At 34.3% G+C, this 21,290-nt stretch overlaps 2 protein-coding genes across 2 annotated transcripts; both read right to left on the bottom strand.

The window, feature by feature from the left end:
- Window positions 1–4,518: 4,518 nt before the first annotated feature.
- On the bottom strand, window positions 4,519–7,213 carry LOC18045183 (protein BOLA4, chloroplastic/mitochondrial). Its single transcript, XM_006437346.2, has 3 exons — window positions 6,841–7,213; window positions 5,604–5,671; window positions 4,519–4,902 (listed from the first exon to the last, which is right to left on the bottom strand). Exons 1-3 carry the CDS (start codon window positions 7,195–7,197, stop codon window positions 4,749–4,751), a joined length of 579 nt encoding a protein of 192 aa, XP_006437409.1. The 5' UTR covers window positions 7,198–7,213; the 3' UTR covers window positions 4,519–4,748.
- A 6,186-nt stretch (window positions 7,214–13,399) lies between these two features.
- Window positions 13,400–16,838, bottom strand: LOC18045182 (benzyl alcohol O-benzoyltransferase). The gene is made up of 2 exons (XM_006437345.2): window positions 16,324–16,838; window positions 13,400–14,409 (listed from the first exon to the last, which is right to left on the bottom strand). Exons 1-2 carry the CDS (start codon window positions 16,759–16,761, stop codon window positions 13,471–13,473), a joined length of 1,377 nt encoding a protein of 458 aa, XP_006437408.1. The 5' UTR covers window positions 16,762–16,838; the 3' UTR covers window positions 13,400–13,470.
- Window positions 16,839–21,290: the final 4,452 nt, after the last annotated feature.

Genomic DNA, 21,290 nt, shown 5'->3' with positions numbered 1-21,290 from the left:
TTCAAAATACCTAAAGCATTTAAATTAAAGGATCATATTTGTGTTCAATCAAGCTACAATAGTCCTTGTATGGATTGGAACAATCTAGATGCACGCGGTACAATCCTTTGAGTAAATATTTGGTTAAAGAAAGGTACAAAAATGATCTAATATATTAATACATATTCATTAGAAAATTTGAATCTAGATTTTCAATTGTAGTAGTTCATTGGAACTTTAGAAGAAGTCTTAAAAATTGCTTAATATTTAAAAAAAAATTGAAATGAAGATTTAGGGAAAATAAAATATCGTTTCAGCTTACAGATCGAACATAAAACCAATGAAGTGCTTATCCATCAATTATCTTATGTTTAAAAAATCTTAAAGTGGTTGAACATGGATAATGCTCATTCGTTAAGCACTACCATGGTTGTTCGATCTCTCGATCCTAAAAAAAATTCATTCTAACCCAAAGAGGATGACAAAAAGATACTTGGTCCATAAGTGTCATATCTAAATTTATTGTATCTAGCTCAGTGTACCAAACCAGACATTGCATTCTCTGTGAATTTGTTGGTGAGATTTAACTAAGCACCAACATGACGACATTGGAATAGCATCAAATATCTCTTTTGATATCTTTGCAGAACGATGGACTTGGGGTTATTTGATTCAAGTCAACCAACAGAGAATCATGGTCTTATCAGTTATGTAGACGCAGGCTATATCTCTGATTCCTACAAGGCCCGTTCCAAACTGGATATGTTTTTAATTACAATGGCACAATAAGTTCATGGCGATCTACTAAGTAGACTTTTTGCCACCTCCGCGAATCATTCTGAGATCCATGTATTACATGAAGTAAACAGAGAGTGTGTTTGGCTACGGTGTATTATCCATCTTATTTAAAGCACGTGCAATTTAAGTTCCGGAATTGATATTCTAACAAATTATATATAAAGGCAATGCTGCTTACATTGTTCAAATTAGAGGAGGATACATCAAGGGAGATAAAACCAAGCATATCTCCTCAAAGTTCTTTTACACTTCATGAGTTATTGTAGGTAAAAAAAATTGATATCAAGCAAATATGCTCTACTGATAGTTTTGTTGATCTTTTACTAAAGTTTTGCCACATGGACATTTGAAAAGTTAGTCCATAATATTGACATGCGTCAACTAAAAAAATTATCAAATTAATACATGACATTTGAGGAGATATTTCATTAAGTGGAGCATATTTTGAAGATAAGAGTCTTTGCAGCTATATTAGACAAATATATACTCTTTTGTTTTTCCTTCAATTAGCTTTTGTCCCACTTCATTTTGCTAGGAAGATTTTAACGAGATAGTATTAAGCACACTTAGATAGGTAACTATGAAGTTCAAGGGGGAGTGTTGTGAAATTGATGAACTTTCACCAATTGGAAGTTGCAATCCCACATAAAAACTTTATCCCTTCCCCCCTAGCTTTTTAATTCTATATATATGTGATACATGTGATTGTTTTGGTAATAAAAAAAAAATTGACTTAACATAAGCTTGGTAACAAGGTACTTAAAGTATTTTGTTTAGTTTAAAATTTTCTTCATTTATAATGGAAACAACTCATATAATTCATTTTTTACCTAAATCATGAAGGAATGATTTCTTGCCTTCAATATAAAAATAATCTCATTAAGTTTTTCTTATCTTCTCTTCGTCCATGATACAATTGTGCCTAAGATTTCATTTTCTTGCTTTCGAAATTGAAAGAACTGCAAACTACTTGCTTTAATTAATTTTATTTTTTAGGTACACTTGTCCTTTTTCTATTTATTTTACCCCATTATACACACATATCATTTCTGTTTTATTATTTATCTAAATCTCAATTAAATTTTCTGAATATAAACAAACATATATTTTCAAGCAACGTTTGGCTCTAAGATGAATACCAATATGCCATATATTAAAAGTTGCGTCTTAAACAAGGGACGCAGACACATTTGTGCTTGCCAGCCCATATGATCTCTTTGGAAAATATATATGATCTATACATGTATATATATGGTAGAACAATTACCAAGTTACGGAATCAAGCTCCTAAATTTGGCACAACTAAATTGATTTTTTTTTTTTTAGTCTTTTCATTTTCTTTTTGGGATTTATAGCCTGACCTCTTTAAAAAATGCACATTATCCAGCCTTTCTTGCTTGAATCTCCTTCCCATGTCCGTCGGGCTTGAGGCTATTTGCTTGAAGGCATTGTTTTATCACTTAGATTATTCGGATTTTTCCCTTTTGATAACGAATTTGATGAGTCACGTTAATAACCACGAATGAACGTAACCTTGTATTTTGCTCACCGCAAGATTAGGTTAACATAAAATCTAAATATAATGGTGGATATTAAAAGTGAAAATAATATTTAATGATGATGGTTATTCATCCACCATTAGATTTCCAAAAATCAATGGCGCACTTAAGTTAGAATAGTTTAACCCTGGTCGAGTTTACGCACTTAATCCGGCCAAGTGTAACTTTGCTTGGGGGTACATTTTACACTAATATCATAAGCCAACCATGTTTGGATATTCCTAATTTCACAGAAAATGCAAAAGTATATAACATAGAATGTTAATTAATTTTTAAAGATGGTAGATAAAAGAAACCCAAATTGATAACTTGCTGAGTTGCTGTAGCCATATTCTAAAGTAAAAAGAAACAGAGCTTTTGCTCTTCACCAGGGATAAGGAAACAGGAAACTTTAGCAAAGAGTTTACAAGTTGCCTCTTTTCAATGATCAAACACAACACATACGACACATATCAAATGTAACTATACGTATATAAAGATAGATATATAGAAATGTACAAGTATATACGCATATAGTAATAATTTAGTATGTAATAATATTCATTTACATCAAGTGAAAAAGAGCATGCAATGATTTAATGCACGACATTAATTTGTCTCTTATTACTAGACTCAAAACTCAGTTAACGCAAACAGTTTCCTTATATTATTTCTCTTTAGGCATCCGTTACACTTCAACTCTGACATTCTCCTTGTCTATTAGTGCTACTCTTTGATGACTTTACCTTTTTTTTTCACTCTCACTTATTATTTTCTTCATGCATGCCTCCAATTAAATGAAAACCCTAATTAATGAGCCAACCTCTCTTTTGACTTCCCTGAGACAAGCAACAAATAATTTTAATTATATACATAAACTAAACTGTCTTAATCTTGTAAAATGTAACCTAAAACTTATTTTCTGAACAAACGTCCGATCCACTCCAGAGACTATCCATCCTATATATAATAACCCAAGCAGAAGAAAAGCTCAAACAGAAAACACAATTTTCTTGGAACTTGCTTTTCCTTCATGGCTCCGAAAAACATTTTGATCACTTTCCTCTTGTTTCTTTCCCTTCCGCTTCTTCCTGCTCGTTGCATTGCAGCAAATTATAGAAGCCATAGTTTCTTAAGCCTTCACTACAAAAGCAAGCATAACATGGGTGGCTTTCTGCTGACAAAAGGAGCACCAATCCCACCTTCAGGACCATCGGGAAGAGGCAACGTCAACCACTCCAAACACGGCGCTCCGGAAGGCTCAGCCAAGGATGGTGATAAAGCCTAGCCATGAATGAACAAATAAGATTATATATAAGTGAGGTGATGAAGCAAGATATTGTGGGTTTTGGTCTGCTAGGGTGCCTACAAAATGAAGACATGATAGTTCCTTGTGTTTTATGTTCCTCTCTCAACTTGATTCTTGCTTATTCATCTTTTACATTTCTTATGTGAGTGACTCGATTGTGTTCAAGATTTCACGTCTGTTTGATACTATTGTTACAGAGTTGTAGCTTAAAAGTTACAACTATATAATATTTGATAAACACTTGCAACAACTTTTAAGCCTAGATGAATTTGTAATTCAACATATATTAAAAGTTATTGAAGCACGAATACGTAGGTGCCAATTATTTTAGGTTGCGTTTTGTACAAGGGATAACTTTTATCTATTTGTGCTATAAATGAAAGTAACAAAGTCAAGAAATGAAGCTCCTTAATTTGGCACAACCACAGTCCGAATTTTTAGTTTTCGACCCTTTTCATGCTGTCTTTGGACCAACCAGATCATTGATTCCTTTTCAATCAATGGCTCAACGTGTATCCAACTTCTTTTTCACTTTATCTTAATGAACAGAGTTCTAAAGAAACAAGGCAAAACTCCCTTCAATCATTTTCTTTTTTTCCTTTTTAAGTTTTCCTGAATCAGATAAATTTTAGACTTTTGTTTTCTCAACGACACGACCATTTACATTGTTCTTTTAACAATGGAGAAGGAACTAGAAAAGAAAAAGGTATAGCTAATTTAAATCTTCGAATAAAAACTCCCAACCTCGAACCCACGAATAAAACAAAATCGAGCTCAACCGAGTTTTCCACAACAACCCTGCTTCTTTCCTTGTAACATTAGGAACGTTCTTCTAGGTTATTAATATATTGTAGTGTCAAAATGAAATAAATTCCATAATAGGATTAGCCAACATGAATGGAAAGCTATGGCCTCACTGAATTCATACTGTTGTGATTGTTTAACAATGGGGCAAATTTCTTTCATTTCCTCTAGGAATACGCAAACAATAAGTTTCGAACATACGAAGGCCGGCCATACTTGTGATGGAAGAAAACTTACAGATAAGAACTGGTTAAAAGTAAGACATGGAACAAAGAAGTAAAGGAGTTTGTGTTCCTATTGAAGACTTGAAGACTGCTTAATCACTTTTCGACATCTGCTTCAGCAGGAGTTTTGGTGGTCATCGAGTCGACCGCGTGCACTGTACTTTGAAGCTCCTCCCATATGGCTTTGTACACCATCCGTTGCCTATTCACTGCGGATTGTCCCTCAAAGGCTGAAGCGATCACATCAATACTGAATACACGTGGCAGAAAGTCTCAATCAAGAATCAAAATTTAGAGAACTACAAGGCTAAAAAATGGATGTGGGCATGTCTAGTACTACCAAACGTGCCACAGATATTTATTCATGGCCTGGATGTCCAGCAAGATTTCTAATTATCATCTAAATAGATTCTGAGTCTAAGAAAATATTAAGGGATGATGCAGTTACAGGTCGAAAATGCAATAAAATAGTTGAAAAGAGTAGCAGCAACATTTGCAACAGCAAAAATGCAAAATGTGCTTTAATCTCATCTTGATAGCCCATAAATTCTTTTTCTGCCTACCAATGCTTAAAGATGACCTGAGCCATATGTATTCAGGCATTCTTCACTAAGGGTGACAGATTAATTTAACTCATTAGACTTTCTTTCTCTTTGAAGGATTCAGAAAAGATAAATTACAACAATTATGACTTCAAGGGGCCTCTAAACTCCTTTATGAAAATTTCTCATTTTTATCTCCAAACCCCCACCTTGGAAATGAGACAAATAGGTAACAGAAATAAACAAAAACCATCATGAACAATCTATTTAGGCTATTCTTTTTTATTATTAAAGAAGAAAGCACAGATAAAATAATAAAAACACAGACAACCAACCTAGAAGGCAATATAAATTTCTCCATTTTTAACCTACGAACAAACATCTCAGTGAGAACATAATACGAGCTCACCTAACATGGCGACCATCCCCATAAGCATCTTTAACTGTTACTGACTCTGCATTGAGATGCTCCTTGATCTGTTAAAGCAAATTGAAAGAAAATAACAAAGGGGATAGACATTTCAATAAGAGCATATATCCAAGTACTAGCAAAAGTGTTTAATTCCAATAATATGGCATCAACAGAAGTGCTCCCAATCCACTAGAGAAACATGGCCAGAAATGATCAGCACTACAACTATTTCTTATTACTCAAACCAAAATATGTTTCTCCATCTAATAAACAAAATGCAGAAAGAAATGAAAATAAACACTACATTTATTCCCCAAACATGACTATGAAAGCCCTATATTCATTGCTTTCTTGAAGGTCGGACTGGTTGAGTCTGACAAGATGCAAAAGAACGAACAGTAAGGCTTAAGACTTGTTCCCCAAATATAGGAATTATGTTTAGAACAGCTTTTCGACCTCAAATTGCATTGGTTGCTCGTCGATCAACTTCATCTAAATCTCTTTCTGTCATCAGATAAGCCACCACTGATTGCATATTGGAGACAGATTCTCTTTCTACTCAACATTAGTTAAGGGAAATAAAGATCCCTAGAAAATACATCTATTAACAATATATATTAGCAACAATATAAAACTAGTTATCTAAAATAAGGAAACACTATACTAGATAAACTTGTTTCTTAGTCACGCTAACAAAAGCACCAAAGAGCTCATAATGTATCAGTACAAACCAAAGGTCTCTTTCATTGTGAACTTAAAAAGAGGTTACAGAACATAAACCATATGCGACAGCACATGAAAAACGATAATAAGCTTGGAGCCTGTTCCTCCAACATTACTATACATCCAAAGTATTTTCTTTACCAACTAAGGTTCGGAACCGGAAGCTTGAAAAATATATCTAATCATAAGAAAACCATTCGAGTTTTGAATATTAAGTTGTTTTCCTTCTAAAATTCTTTTCATATTCTTATTTACTATTTTAATAAAATTAAAAGCTTGCATTAACAAAATACAACTCCTTGGCTCACTTCAACAAAGTCTTAACTGTTAATATGATTCTCAAAATTAAACAGGATTATTATTCACCGTTATACTATCGAATGCTGACATTGTAATTTAAAACGTAAGATTAGGGACCTATTCGATACGAAATGTACAAAGGAGGTCCTTAAGTTAGAAATTATGAAAAAGAGGGGCATGTATGTTATTAACCCAGTTAAAAAATTCATACCTTATTCTCCATGGATGCCATGCGAGACGGGTCAATAGAGCCAGCGTCGTTGACATGGGTGGCTCTGGTGGAGAATCTACGATGACCCACGCGTCCAAACCGCGATTGGCCGTCACTTTGGATTGGTAGCTTGGTTCTGTTGCCGCTATTACAAGACGACAACAACGACGAGCTTGTTTGTGCTTGGCTTCCATTAAGAAAGGTCCTGGTTTGAGAAACGAAGGATCTCTTCGGACGGATAAAGAAACAACAAAGGCTTCTCGATGACGACGAGAAAATGTACGGACGCGATATCAGAGTCTTGGTGGCCATTGTTAGAAGTGTAGAGAGGCTGCAGAGAACTGCTGCTACTTTCATTTTCTATGGCAGGTAGTTATGGGTCGGCCTGGGCCGTTTAAATATTGAAACGGGCTGGACTAGCCAACGACAGGCCCGATTCAATTGTTCTCTACAAGATAATAAGCGAACAACAATTGAACACACACTTGACAAATGCTAAGAAACTTACAGTGTTTACTTCGTGAATTAGGGAATGAGAATGGGTCTCATTTTTCATTGATGGTGTTCATTTATGAAAAATATAGAGGAATAAGAATAGACTTTACGTGAATCCATAAATTTAGAAATGAGAAGTGATATCTCACTCCATAAAAAAAGTGGAAATAAAAATGGAGAAATGAAAATGGGGAGTAATGATGGTAAAATGGCCAGACTTATCCCTTAGCCCGATTAACTCGATCTTAATTTTTAGGATTTTAACTTAAATTTAAAAAATCAAAGATCTAGGCTTAAGGAATCAAAATTGAGCCAGGGTTAGGGTTTTACCAAAAAGTCCTGACCTGACCCGACCCTTGACCATTAAATTAATTTTTTAAATAATAAAATATAATACTTAAAAGTTATTAACACACACAAACACCCACACGTGGACACAACTACACGTTACGTATATTCGTCTCTATCTCATATTAATTTACTTTTTTATATTTGATTTATGTGTTTGTTAGTTTGGTTAATATGTTAATTTGGTTAAATTGTTACATCTTATATTTTATTAAAGGATAAAGAATACGAGTCATTTTCTAAACAAAAAAAGTTAAAAAAATTATAACCAAGCTCGGATAAAGCCCGAGCTCCACTATGACTCGAGCTTTCTAACGACTAAAGCTCTTCATTTCAGCCATATGGTTGGGCTAGGGATTGGCATGGCTCGAGATCCCGCCATTGTCAATCCTTACGAGGAGTGAATTTACCCCTAAGCAAAAATTAAAAATTATTTTTTTACCCAATTTAAATATTAAATAATAATTATTATTATTATTATAAACAAAGTAATAGTAGTAATAATGAACAAACAAATATATTAATAGCAATAATAAGAATTAATAATAATAATAATAATATTATTATTATTATTATTATTAACAATTATTATAATACTAGTAGTAATTAAAATTACAATAATAATGGTAATATTTATAGAAACTATTATAAAAGTAAGAATAATTATTTTATTTTTATTATAATAATTGTAATAATAATAATGGTAATAATATTGACTCTTTATTTTGTTAGTGAACAAATATATGATTGTAACTAAGAGTATTTTAATAACTTGTAATAATATATTCCAATTATAAGTTAAGTAAATACATCAATGAGAATACAATTCATTTCAATTCTTACTCATGCAGCTCAAGTAAACAACTTATTTAAATTCTCATTCCTCGTTTTGATTCTTGTCTATTTCAATTTCGAAAAGTAAACACAACGTCAATACATTTACTAATCCCATAACACACCTATAATTTATGAGTAAATTTATTTAAAAAGTAAAAATAATTATGAAATGAATGTTGGTGAATATTAAGAATATGGAGTCAAAGAACAAAGAAAATTTCTTACACAACGTCAATACATTTACTAATCCCATAACACACCTATAATTTATGAGTAAATTTATTTAAAAAGTAAAAATAATTATGAAATGAATGTTGGTGAATATTAAGAATATGGAGTCAAAGAACAAAGAAAATTTCTTACACAACGTCAATACATTTACTAATCCCATAACACACCTATAATTTATGAGTAAATTTATTTAAAAAGTAAAAATAATTATGAAATGAATGTTGGTGAATATTAAGAATATGGAGGCAAAGAACAAAGAAAATTTCTTAAGATTTGAGACGTGTTTGCACACTTTCCTTTAAGGTTTTATTTGCTCTCACCAATCTTGGTTTGCTATAGAGTTTTAATGGCAAATTACCCCCAAGATATATTAAATCCTGAATACAATATCTAACAAATAAGATTGTATTTCCAGAACATATATGAAACCTGCAAAATATGATATTAATCTAATTGTATGTCTTTCTTTAATCAAGAAGATGTTTATTTGAAAGAATACAACCATTAGAAATGGTACTTCTTCAAAGACACTCTTTTGGTTTGAATTTGCATCGATTGACAATTGAAAATTTCCAGCTTGCTAACTGTTTTTCCAGTTGACGCCTCTTTGGAAATAAACGGTTAGCCATTTTCTCAATAAAACGGCTTGCTGTTTTATTCCAGAATGTTAATAAGTTGTTCTCTGTAAATAAACGGTTAGCCGTTTTCTAAATAACGGTGAGCTGTTTTCTCTAGAACATAAAACATTCTCTCTAGAGTTAAACGGTTAGCCGTTTTCTCAATAACGGTGAGCTGTTTTATTCCAGAACAGAAAACATGCTTTCTGGAATTATTTTCTTCTAGAATATCAAACCAAAGATTGAAAAATGTTACAACATCTCTTACAATGAATTATGTGGACTATGTGATACTTTTGTCCAATGAATCAATTCATACTATATAAGATTTATCTTAACTTATATAAAATATTTATACAGACGGTATCATTGTTAAAGAATTGACCTATCGACACCCTTTTGATTTCCTAAGAAAAGCTCGTTTTTAATTACACCTCTTAAATATTTTTGCATTATACATATCTTCCAGAAACTGTTCCTTAATTCCAAACATATTTTCAAGACTTTGCTCTCCGTATCTATTCATTTTTTAATCTTGTTGCTTTAATAATGAATAAATAAATTTACTTTTCGTGTCCCTTCGTGATCCTGTTCAGTGTTTTAAAAAGGCAGCAAAGAGTTCCATGGTACATTTACTGAGCTGGAGTAGATAGAAGTTTGGGGACAAGAAGCTAAAGTTAGAGCAGCTGAAGAAAAAGCTTGTGGAGATGAAATATAACCATGTCCAGTATGAAGAAGGAAATAAGATCCAAAGCATAGAAAAATAAATCGAAGATTTGTTGATGGATGAAGAGATATACTGGAGGCAAAGATCTAGAGTTGAGTGGCTTAGAGAAGGGGATAAAAACACCAATTTTTTCACTCCAAAGCCTTGTCTAGGAAGAAAAAGAACATAATTTGGGGGGTGATGAACAAGCAGAACAATTGGGTTGTAGATGAAGAAGAAGTCGAGAAGCATTTTTGCGAATATTTTGCTGAGTTGTTTACCTCCACAGAGCCTACTACAGATCACATTTCAGCTGCCCTCTCTGACCTTGGCCCAACAGTTACAGCAGAGATGAATCAACAGTTGGACAACCCTTTCACAGCAGAAGAAGTCTTTGCAACTCTCTCTCAGATGAGCCCTACAAAGGCTCCCGGACCTAATGGGCAACCAGCTGCTTTCTACCAAAAGCATTGGCACTCAGTCAAGTTTGGAGTCTTAAAAACATGTTTTTATATTCTAAATGACAGAGGCTCTATTGCTCCTTTAAATCACACACATTGTATTGATACCTAAGGTGACAAAGCCATTGAGAGTGGCAGACTTTAGACTCATTAGCCTTTGCAATGTAATCTATAGGGTTATAGCCAAAACAATTGCAAATAGACTTAAACATATTCTCCACCATGTCATATCACCAACTCAAAGTGTGTTTATCCCAAATAGATTAATTTCGGATAACACCATTATAGGCTACGAATGCTTGCACAAAATAAGACGTAGCAAAGGGAAAAAAAATGGGCTAGTGGCTTTTAAGTTAGATGTTAGTAAAGCCTATGACAAGGTTGAATGGTCGTTCCTAGAACAAGCTATGTTGAGAATGGGGTTCTTGAGGTGATGGGTCGATTTGGTCATGAACTGTATCACTACAGTTTCGTCTTCAGTAATTGTAAATAGAGCTGCAAAAGGGTTGTTTTATCCGCAAAGAGGACTTAGACAGGGTTGTCCTTTGTCACCATATCTGTTTATTATTTGCGCTGAAGTTTTTTTTAATCTCATTAGACAGGCTGAACAAAACAAGTTTATTCATGGCCTCAGATTTAGTAGAGAGCTGTCCATCTCCCACTTGTTTTTTGCTGATGACAGCTTAATTTTCACCACAACAACTGTTGAGGATTGTACAAGTTTAAAGAGGCTTTTTGAGTGCTATGAAAAGGCTGCAGGTCAGGTGTTCAACATAGAAAAATCATCCATGTTTTTTAGTAGTAGCACAAAACCAGAGCATGTACAAGCAATCAGGCAGATTTTTCAGCTCAATGTCGTTTCAAAGCATGAAAAATATCTCGGGTTGCCTTCAATGATAAGGAGGAGGACAAAGTGTTTTTTCAATGAGATAAAGCTAAGGGTCTTGCGGAAAATATCCAACTAGCATCACAAGTTCTTCTCATGCGGTGGTAAAGAGATTCTTATCAAAGCAGTGGTACAAGCTGTCCCAACTTATGCCATGAGTGTTTTCAAGTTCCCTTTGGGACTTTGTGATGACATACAAGGAGCAATAACTAAATTTTGGTGGGGTTCAACAGAGGTGAAGAAAAGTATTCACTGGTCAAGGTGGGAAATCTTGAGTCAAGCCAAAATTAGGGGAGGTTTGGGTTTCAAAGACCTTTCTTGTTTCAACCAAGCCTTAGTTGACAAACAAGCTAGAGAATCATTAAGGACCTGGATTCACTAGTGGCTCGAATTTTGAAAGCAAGGTATTTCAAGCACTCATCTTTTTTTGAAGCTGGTTTAGGTTTGAAACCATCCTACATCTGGAGAAGCGTATTATGGGGTAGAGAAGTGCTGTTAAAAGGTTATAGGTGGAGAATAGGTGATGGAAAGTAGATAAATATTTTCAGCAGTTGCTGGACACCCAGATCTTCAACTTTCAAACCTATAACACCCCCGAATATGCCTGGTGACACATGTGTTGCTGAGCTAATTGACGAGAATAACTGCTGGAAGGAAGACAAAATATATTAACACTTCGGCAAATATGATGTTGATTGTATGGTGCATATTCCTTTACCAAGAAGGCAGAGTAAGGATACTATTATTTGGCACTACGACAAGAGAGGGCAATATCTTGTAAAGAGTGGTTATCAAGTGGCTTTCAACCATAAGCATCAAGGTATCCCTAGTTGCTCAAACCTCAATCCAGGTCACTGTAGCGTCATTTGGAAGCTGAAGATTCCTGAAAAAGTGAAGATTTTTCTCTGAAGAGCAGCTAAGGATATTTTGCCTACTGCTGAAAATCTATGGATGAAAAGAGTAATGCAAGAAGCTACATGTCCAGTGTGTACACGTTAGTTGGAGAACACAAGCCATGCATTATTGGACTATAAAATTGCGAGGAAGGTGTGGAGAGCTTTACCAATTGGAAGTGTTGTTCAAGGGGAGAAATTTCCAGATGTTATCACTCTGCTGCACTCCCTGCAACAGCAACAAAACGACATAAGTGGTGAGCTAGTTGCATATCTTTTGTGGACTATTTGGATTGCTAGGAAGAATCTGCTCTTTAATGGTAGGCGTGAAGATCCAGTGAGATTGGCGGCCAGAGCAGCTTCAGTGGCTGATTCGATTAAAAGAATACAACAACCAGAAGTTGATTTCCTTGCAATTCCATCCTTGATGCAGCAAAACAAATGGAGTCCACCTGAAGAAGGATGACTAAAAATAAATGTGGATGCTGCAATTGATGGGGAGAATCGTTTAGCTGGCTTAAGGGCTATAATTAGAAATCATAAAGGTGAATTAGTTGGTGCTGCTATTAACGCAGTAAAAAGCCTCGGGGATGTGGAGATGAATGAAGCAAGAGTTGTTTTGTGGGGAATACAAGCAACTATTAAGGTAGGGGCAATTTTAGTAGTCTTAGAATCTGACTCAAAATGAGTAATAGAGCTCATCAACAACAAGAGAGGTTCTTTAACAGAAATTTTTTGGGTGATCTTTGACATTCTGGAAAGTAAGAGAAGTTTTCAAAATTTTAAAGCTCAACATGTTCCTAGAAAGTGTAATACCATAGCTCATGATATGGCTAAATTTGCTCTAAGGAAGTTAGACCCTTGTATTTGATTGGATGAAATTCCAGATGATGTTTTGTATCTTATTCCATCTTTGAATCAATGAAACGTGTACTTTCTTTTCAAAAAAAAAAAAAAGTACTGAGAATTTTCTGTTGGCTGCCAAACGTGGCCTTCCGTAAACAAGGTTTATAATTTTATATAATTATGAACACATTATTATCCAACGATAATACAAGAAAAAGAAAAAGATTATAATACAAAGAAAAAGAAAAAAGATTAACATTTGTTTGCAGTTCAAAGAAATTAGCACTCAGCAAATACGTTATTACACATTCTACAGAGCAGAAGTAATGAAATTAGTATTACTCTCGGCGGCAACCATCTCATTTTCCCCCTTTAAAGTCTTCTCCAGCTCCTCTACAAACCTCGCCATGGCCGGAGCCGGCAGGCAAACCGGCACAACAATTCCCTCCTCTCCTTTCTTGTTCCTAAACGGAATATAAAAACTCGCCACCCCTGGAATCGCCCCGACTCCCCCTTTCGCCGGCCCTCCGTATACCGGCTTCCCCCACCCGAAGTCCACATCCCCGAACCCCGCCCGCGTCACATCCGAAACAAGATAAGAACGTACCACCGCGAAGTGGGGCCTGCCCTTTATCACCATCAAGTCCGCCAGCGACCTCATATACTCGTCGTTCACATCGTTCTTGGCTTTTCTCACTAGCTCCAACGCAAACCCTAACGGGTTCTTGCTCAATTTCTCCGCCGTCGTTATCGCCACCGGGAAAGCGAACCCGTTGCCGTAGTATCCGGCCGGCAACGGCGGGTTGATCTTGGAACGGGCGTTGACGATGCATATGATGCGCATTTCCTCGTTGGGGTCCGGTTGGAGGGCGATTGTGCGGCAGCGGAAGAGGCAGGCCGTCAGGATTTCGAAGGCGGAGCAGCGGCGGAGGTGTTGTGGGAGGATGCGGCGGATGGCGGATACCTCCTGCGGGCCGAAGAAGAACGAGCGGTGCGACATGTCGTCCAGCGGGATGATTGTGTTTTTGGTGTCGGCAACTTCGTCGTACTCGTGGTGCGTGCATGTCACCCGAGGCGGGTCTCGCGCGTTGAGGACGTGTCTCTCCCACACTGGAGGAACTGTGGGGGCCCGTAAGCCGCGTGCGAGTTCGCCCACTGCAGACATGAATTGGACCAGACCGGCTGCGTCGCCCATTGTGTGGTTGAGCCGGAGGGCGAAAATAAAACCACCGCATTTCAGGCGCGTCACCTGTCAATTCATTTGCGCAATATATTATTATACAAAGTTTAATTATGCTCTTAAAAAAAAAAAAAAAAAGAATGAAGCAGTCCAAAAATTTAGTGAGAGTGGAATTTGATAAATTGTAAGGTAGGAGCTTTTTTATAAATATAAAATTAAATGCCTTTGATTTCAATAAATAAATAAATAAATAAGAAATAGAACTCAAAATTGAAGTTTTGGGGTCTACATTTTTCAATAATTATTTTTCATTAGTCTCTTTCAATTCTTTTGCGAAAGGAAAAAGACTAACAACTTCCAAAAGTTTGTTCAAATGTATATTAAGACTTTGAAAAAAATATGTCTCAACAACTCAGTCAAAAATAGGAAGACAAACTTCTATGTATCTATTTTTGAAATCAATAAAATGTACAACATGTATTTAAACAAACTTTGGGACTTTAAGTGTAATATGTCCCTTTATTAAACGACTATGAATTCATTTGCCAATTTTATAAATAGCTTGGCGTATATATAATAATATTCGTATAACTTTGTTCCATATCAACCAAGGGTAAAAAAAGGAAAAAGGAAAAAAAAAAGGTCATTTATGAGGTGAAGGATGATTTTTCGAACCTATTTTGCTTTTTTCCTTTTGTTCAGTCGTTTGTCAGCCTGTATAATATTAAGCTTTTATACAGCTTCTTTTGTTTAATTTGCTCAGTAAGATGCCTTTTTATTTAGTTCATGAAACTAATAAACTTCTTTTCCATGCAAAATAATTGATAAAATATATATGTAGCAAAAAAAAAAAAAAGGGTATATATTCTCCGGAAACAAGTTTAAATTGAAAAGATTGAAACGTTTAGAACTCTAATAATTTCTGTTCACTATTTTGCAAAAAATAATTTCATAAAACAGTATCCAACCGGCATATTTTGTAGTAATATAATAATATTAAGACAAATGAAAGAGGACAAAAAATTATCTTGAAGATGATGGGATTGTGAACACACGACGACGTTCCACCAACCTCCGGGCTCTGTCTTTATATCACCATCTTCAGAAAAAAGCATTTCACAGAAAATAATTCAAATCGATCATGGAGTTGTGTTGTCTCAGTCTTTTGGCTATTCCCTCAAACTGACTCGTTGCAGACCAATAATTTTTTATCTTTCATGCCGTTGTTGGTTTTCAAAAATTCGATTTAGTAATTCAAATATTTTTTAAAACCAAATTTGATTAACAAAATATAAATTTTCTTAAACAGTTTATGAGAAATCTCCATGGTCAAGAATGCAAATACTATTTATAATTATCACTTCTTCGAATATTCCTCATACAAAACTGTGGCGCACTCAAGTAAATCGTTAGTAATTTTGTATTATGATGAAAAAAGTCACAATTCATATCATTCATAACAAAAAAAATTGTAAAGGATCGTTTAAGCTTTTCATATTTTTTTAGTTAAGTATTCATTCAAATTTTATACTTAAAATAATAACTTATCAACTTAATATTAGAAGTAATATAAAAATTTGTACAAATTTTTAAAATTTTAAATTATTATTATTTTATTTTTAGGATTTCGTTAATCAGTTTTTTTATAAAATAATTATTAATAAGATTATTATACAAGGACAAAAAATATTAGTTCTTTCACTTTTATATTTATTGGTTAATTTAACAGTTAATAATTACTGGTTAATTTATTGATTAACTTTTTTATAAATAAATTAATATATATTCAGAATATTGTTGGAAGGATATTGTTATAAAAGGAAAAAAAAAAAAAAAAAAAGAGTAAGAATATAACGTGCATGTTAAAAGGATGTTTTGAATTACTTATTTTTAAAACTTTTGCGGAATAACGAAGCATTTATCCAATCAAAAATATTAATGTAAAAGATTAATGATTATGAAAGAAAATATATATGTATATACCTGAATGAGTAACAATGGGCAGTTAAGCACTCCAGCAGAGCCCGGAACATCAAAAAGAAGCTCTTCGAGGCCAGGAAACGGAGGCTGAAGAGCATCACCAAACTGCTCGAGCGTAACATCAGCATCGGCTTCAATAAACAGCACGCCTTCACCGGTACAATCCACCATAAGTTTCCGGTTGGGCCCTTCGCGGAGCCTACCGGCAAACGGGTAGTAGGAAACAAGCGTTTGCGCAACGGCCTCTCTGATCACCTTAACGGGGTCTTTGCCATTCACAAAAGGGTTATATTTGTAGAACTGTATCACCGGGATGTGGAACCGGAGGCCCTCTTGGTCGTCGATATCCGACAAGGGTTTGAGTTCCCGGGGCGTCGGCTTGGCCGGAGCAATGAGCTCGGGGGCGCGCCTGAGGACTTTGAAGGTGAGGGAGGTGGCCATATGTAATGTTAAGTCTTAAGAATATGAAAGGGGGAGTGCGATTGCTTTTGTTGTGTGCTTTGGCAAGTTTTGTAAGTGGGAGAAGCGGGCCATTTTATAGCGGGAAGTGACTGTGGAAAAAAAAAATGCATGGAGGGTGAATTTTCCTGGCTGCTATCGCGGTTCTACTGACTCTCGATGGTGGACTTGACTCGATGACCAACAGTTCTAGGCTCTGTGTGTTTATTATTGCGCCAACTCTCGCCAACCGTGGGGCCAGTTAACGTTCACAAAACAACTCGCGGATTATTTTTCTCTTATTTCATAGTTAGAAGTCGATATTGTGGATAAGAATGTCCGTAAATATGATGATCGATCAAATCACCTGTTAAAAAAATAGTAAATTAGCAATTAATTTTCATAATTTTGACCTAATTTCAAGTAATAAAAACTAAAGGGAATCACATATTCACATGTATTATAAAGCACTTTGAGAAGAAGCCAAGTAAAAGCCTTCGGCTTCGGGGAAAAGAATTCCAAGACCAAGAGCCCCACATTGTCAAGAAAGTTTTGAATATCAAGGAAAGCTTGAAGGGTCAACATCAATCCTCAACTCGGCATATTATTATAAGGGATTGTAATTTGAGGAAACCTGTGGTACAACTGTAGTATCGTGTTACAGTTGCATCCAGCCGTTGGATATCAGTAGACCTCACCAATCTAAGTGCATCCAACGGCTAGATGCAACTGTGGCACGGTACCACAGTTGCATCGTAGCCTAATTTAAGTTGTTACTCTCTAAATTTGTCTAAAAGAAAGAAGTTTTGAACATTAGCTAGCTAGTGGGTTGTTAAGAACTAATTTATTAAATCAGCAACATCAGCCTTCGATTTTCGATACGAGCAGTAGCATTGACTTGAGTTTACTTCCTATTTCCATGGCATGATCTTCCAAATTGCCGAGAAAAGTCATTGGAAAGCAATGTGGTCACCGTATGAAAAACAAAAGTGGATTCTAACTTCCGAGAAGCCGCCAGGAGATTTCAATGCAAAATCAAATCAAACGCAGACTAGAATTGAGAGGTCTTCGCGTATACCAGACGATTTTTTGTCTTTTTTTTTAAAAAAAAATCTTCGGATGAACTCGAAGAACACCATTTGAAAATTGAATTGCATTCACATTATTACAACAACCATTACATTGTCCGTATTTTCACAACAATTTCATGCATGCGTTGACGCTTTCACACTGGGTATGCATTTTCACGAAGGATTTTCTGAATTTTATTTAAAAAATTCTTATAGTTAGGGATAAGGACAATTGAGTTCTTATCCTTTTGAAGTTTTGAATTCCTTTTTTTAATTCTTTCGAAAAATCTGTTTTTCAATTGGGGGATGAGAACTTTAATTTACTGATTATAAGGCTTGCCAAGATTAATGTCCTTATCTTCATCCAATAGATGATAAAATTTACTAAAAGCCCAAGGTTTTGAATGTTTATTAAGGGTTTGGCTGTCCATAATGATCCATTAAAATAAATTTCAGAGATTAACTGACTATTTATTATCTAGTATTCTTTATCCCTGAAAAAAGTATAATCCAAGAACATAAAATTAATTATATATCTTCATTTTATCCACAAAAACTTTTTATTTTGTAGTTTTAGTTTAAGAAAGAAAATATTGACCTTGGTGTATTTCTCCAAATCTAAAAAAAAAATGAACATTTTACAATCTTAAAAATGTCAAAAATACATTAATTGACAATAAAAAAAACATATTCAACATCGTAAAAATTCTTTTACTTCATAAAAAAACAACAAACTCTTTTATGGAATTTGGTACTTCTATGCTTTGGAGGCATGCAATTTTTTCATTTTTTTTATTTTTGGAAAGTTACTTGAGGCATACATTGAATCTTCTTTAAATGGAATCATACGAACTGCAAGTCAAAAAAGATATGGCAATTGCTATTAGTGCTTAATTACTTTTTAAGTAAACAACATACTTTTTTTTTATAACTTTTTTAATACAAACAATTTTTCTAAAAATTAATCTGTATGCAAACTCGATAATTGAAACCATTAATTGTACAGATGCCGCATTATTACTTTATTTATTCATGTTAATTATATAAAAAAGAGAAAAAATGAAAACTTATTTTTTTTTATGACATGAGACTATTGCTCAAATTACAACTCATATTACATGAGAGTATAACTGATATTTATTATCATATATATATATATATATATATATATATATATTGAGACCTGTTGACATCAATGCTGATATGGCACCGCTCAGATTTTTAACCCTCTCAAATATTCGAGGGACGTCAACTCCCATCCTAAGAGAAAGATTGCCTTCACTCAAACTCTGGGACTCCAAGGAAGGACATTTGAGGGAAGTGGTTGTAGCCACTTGACTAAGCCCAAGTGGTTAAATGAAAACTTATTATAAAACTAAATGTTACGTATTAAAGATAGTAATGTCGTAGGTGCATTTAAGATGGGTTGGCAAGTGGAGCTTTTCTTGTACGTTTTTAAAGTGAGTTTCTCTTAGTCAATTAATATGAAGTTTTCACGTAATTATATTATGATATTTTAGACAATCCAACATCATTTGCTAAGAAACTACACGTTTTTGGAAAAGCATTTACCAAACAGGCTCTTGATCATTTGATAAGAGTTTGAAATTAATTCTTCTTGTTGAATTTTGGAGTGTGTGTGTGTGTATAGATGCACACACAAAACACCAATACGCATATCGATTATTTATTATAATTTTTTTAATTGCAATTGTTTACGATAATTAAAAATTAATATCAAAATCATAACTGGGGCGTGCAGCACAACGGTTGATTTTTGACGGTTTTGTAGGGTTCTAGAAATTAATGTCACCAAACATTAACTTTGACTTGAATTTCTGCGTGTTTTCATACAAATGGACCAATTTGAAAATTGGAAAAAATACGAGTTTGCGACCAAGATAACCTAAAGACATAAATTTCGCTCCTTTTAAGAATTTGCAACTGCAAGCTCTAAATTTTATATATCGATTCATTTTCTCAAAGTCCCTTTTTTTCATTTTTTTTTGTAAATTTATGCTAATAAAAAAATATTTCTTTTGTTATGTAAAAATAATTAAGAATTTACTTATTTATGGTAAATTTGGATTATTCACTGAAACCTTAGATATAAAAAGAGTAAAAAGTGGTGTGATAGCTATGATTATCTTTGAGTTATTCATACTTTTCTTAAGTGAATTAAGAATATGTGCTCTTAGATTACCACTAATATTGCTTTCACTTCGTCAAAGATTAAACAGTGAAAGTCGTTGAACAGTCACGGCCCAGCTAGGGGTGGCAAAAATATCCATCCGGTCCAGACCCAGATCGCGCCCGGACATTTTGGGTCGGGTATTACCCGGTCAGGGTATAAAGCGGGGCTGTTCTTGGGCATCACTTGATAAACTTAAAATCCAAATTTTATTAAAAAATATAATAAAATATATATTATTTTAAATATTTATATTTATTTGACTCATTTATTACACATAAAAAATTTTAAACACTTAAAGTTCATATTTTCATGTTAAATTTTATTAAAATAAATTTAAAACTTATAAAATTACCAAAAAATAAAAAATACATATATAATATTAAAAAATATAAAATCTGGGTACCTAGATTAAAACCGGCACAACCCGACTCAGGCATCTATGCATCCGGGTCGGGTCCAGTCATTACTATACCCATACCCAGCCCGGGGTTTTGCCAACCCTAGGTCCAGCGCCTCCAAGTGAATAGCGTTGCAATGCATCCCAATAAATTAACTTGGGATTTTTCTATTTTAATTAAAGCAGGGTTCATCTGCTACTGCCGTGCCTGTGCAATGCAAGGTGCAACACACCAAACACGATCCCAAGTCTTATCCATAGTTTTTGTTGGCCCTTTTAATGCACGAGCACCCTACATGCACAAGAGTTTATGCAATTTGTGGTCATGATCAATTACAACATTCTTTATTCATTTATTATTAAAGCATCATAGATAATGACTTGACGGAAAAGGCAGAATTATTGTAGTTAAGTTACTCTCTAATCACTGTAATGAATTCTTTTTTAAAAATAATGGGAACCCAGCGACCAACACCAATCAATTTGATGGAGTAGGATGGTGATGCTTCATGAGTATCGTGGTACTTTTTGGTATGATGAGTAGCTGCTCGGCAGCACTTCCAAGCAAACATTTACTGCAACAAAAGCCGAATCTTTTAAACCCGCGATGTTATGTACCATGGGTTCAAGCGGGATCTGATTATTTTTTTTTCCTCTCCCTCATGAACGAACTTGATTTATTTATAATCACTTAAAGAAGATAATAACAAAGTTGAATGTGAAGTTTGAACTATCCAAACTATGAAGTATGATTCGTTTCACATGGTTTCTGGCCTCCTCCTATAATTAGGGGTGGACATTGGTTGGTTTGAATTGAGTTTTAAGTAAACTCAAATCAAATTACAAAAGTTTAGGTCTAATCCAAACTAAT

This window comes from Citrus clementina, unplaced genomic scaffold, assembly GCF_000493195.1.
Source record: "Citrus clementina cultivar Clemenules unplaced genomic scaffold, Citrus_clementina_v1.0 scaffold_4, whole genome shotgun sequence".
NCBI classification, from domain to species: Eukaryota; Viridiplantae; Streptophyta; class Magnoliopsida; order Sapindales; family Rutaceae; genus Citrus; species Citrus x clementina.
This window is presented reverse-complemented; position numbering and strand designations above follow the sequence as displayed.

Excerpts from the sequence above, each read along its gene's own strand:
- LOC18045183 (XM_006437346.2), bottom strand. The coding sequence starts at position 7,197 with ATGAAAGTAGCAGCAGTTCTCTGCAGCCTCTCTACACTTCTAACAATG. Across the intron at positions 5,672-6,840 it reads TGGCATCCATGGAGAATAAG|ATCAAGGAGCATCTCAATGC; the intron begins GTATGAATTTTT and ends TTGCTTTAACAG. Across the intron at positions 4,903-5,603 it reads GGGGATGGTCGCCATGTTAG|TATTGATGTGATCGCTTCAG; the intron begins GTGAGCTCGTAT and ends ACGTGTATTCAG.
- LOC18045182 (XM_006437345.2), bottom strand. The coding sequence starts at position 16,761 with ATGGCCACCTCCCTCACCTTCAAAGTCCTCAGGCGCGCCCCCGAGCTC. Across the intron at positions 14,410-16,323 it reads GCCCATTGTTACTCATTCAG|GTGACGCGCCTGAAATGCGG; the intron begins GTATATACATAT and ends ATGAATTGACAG.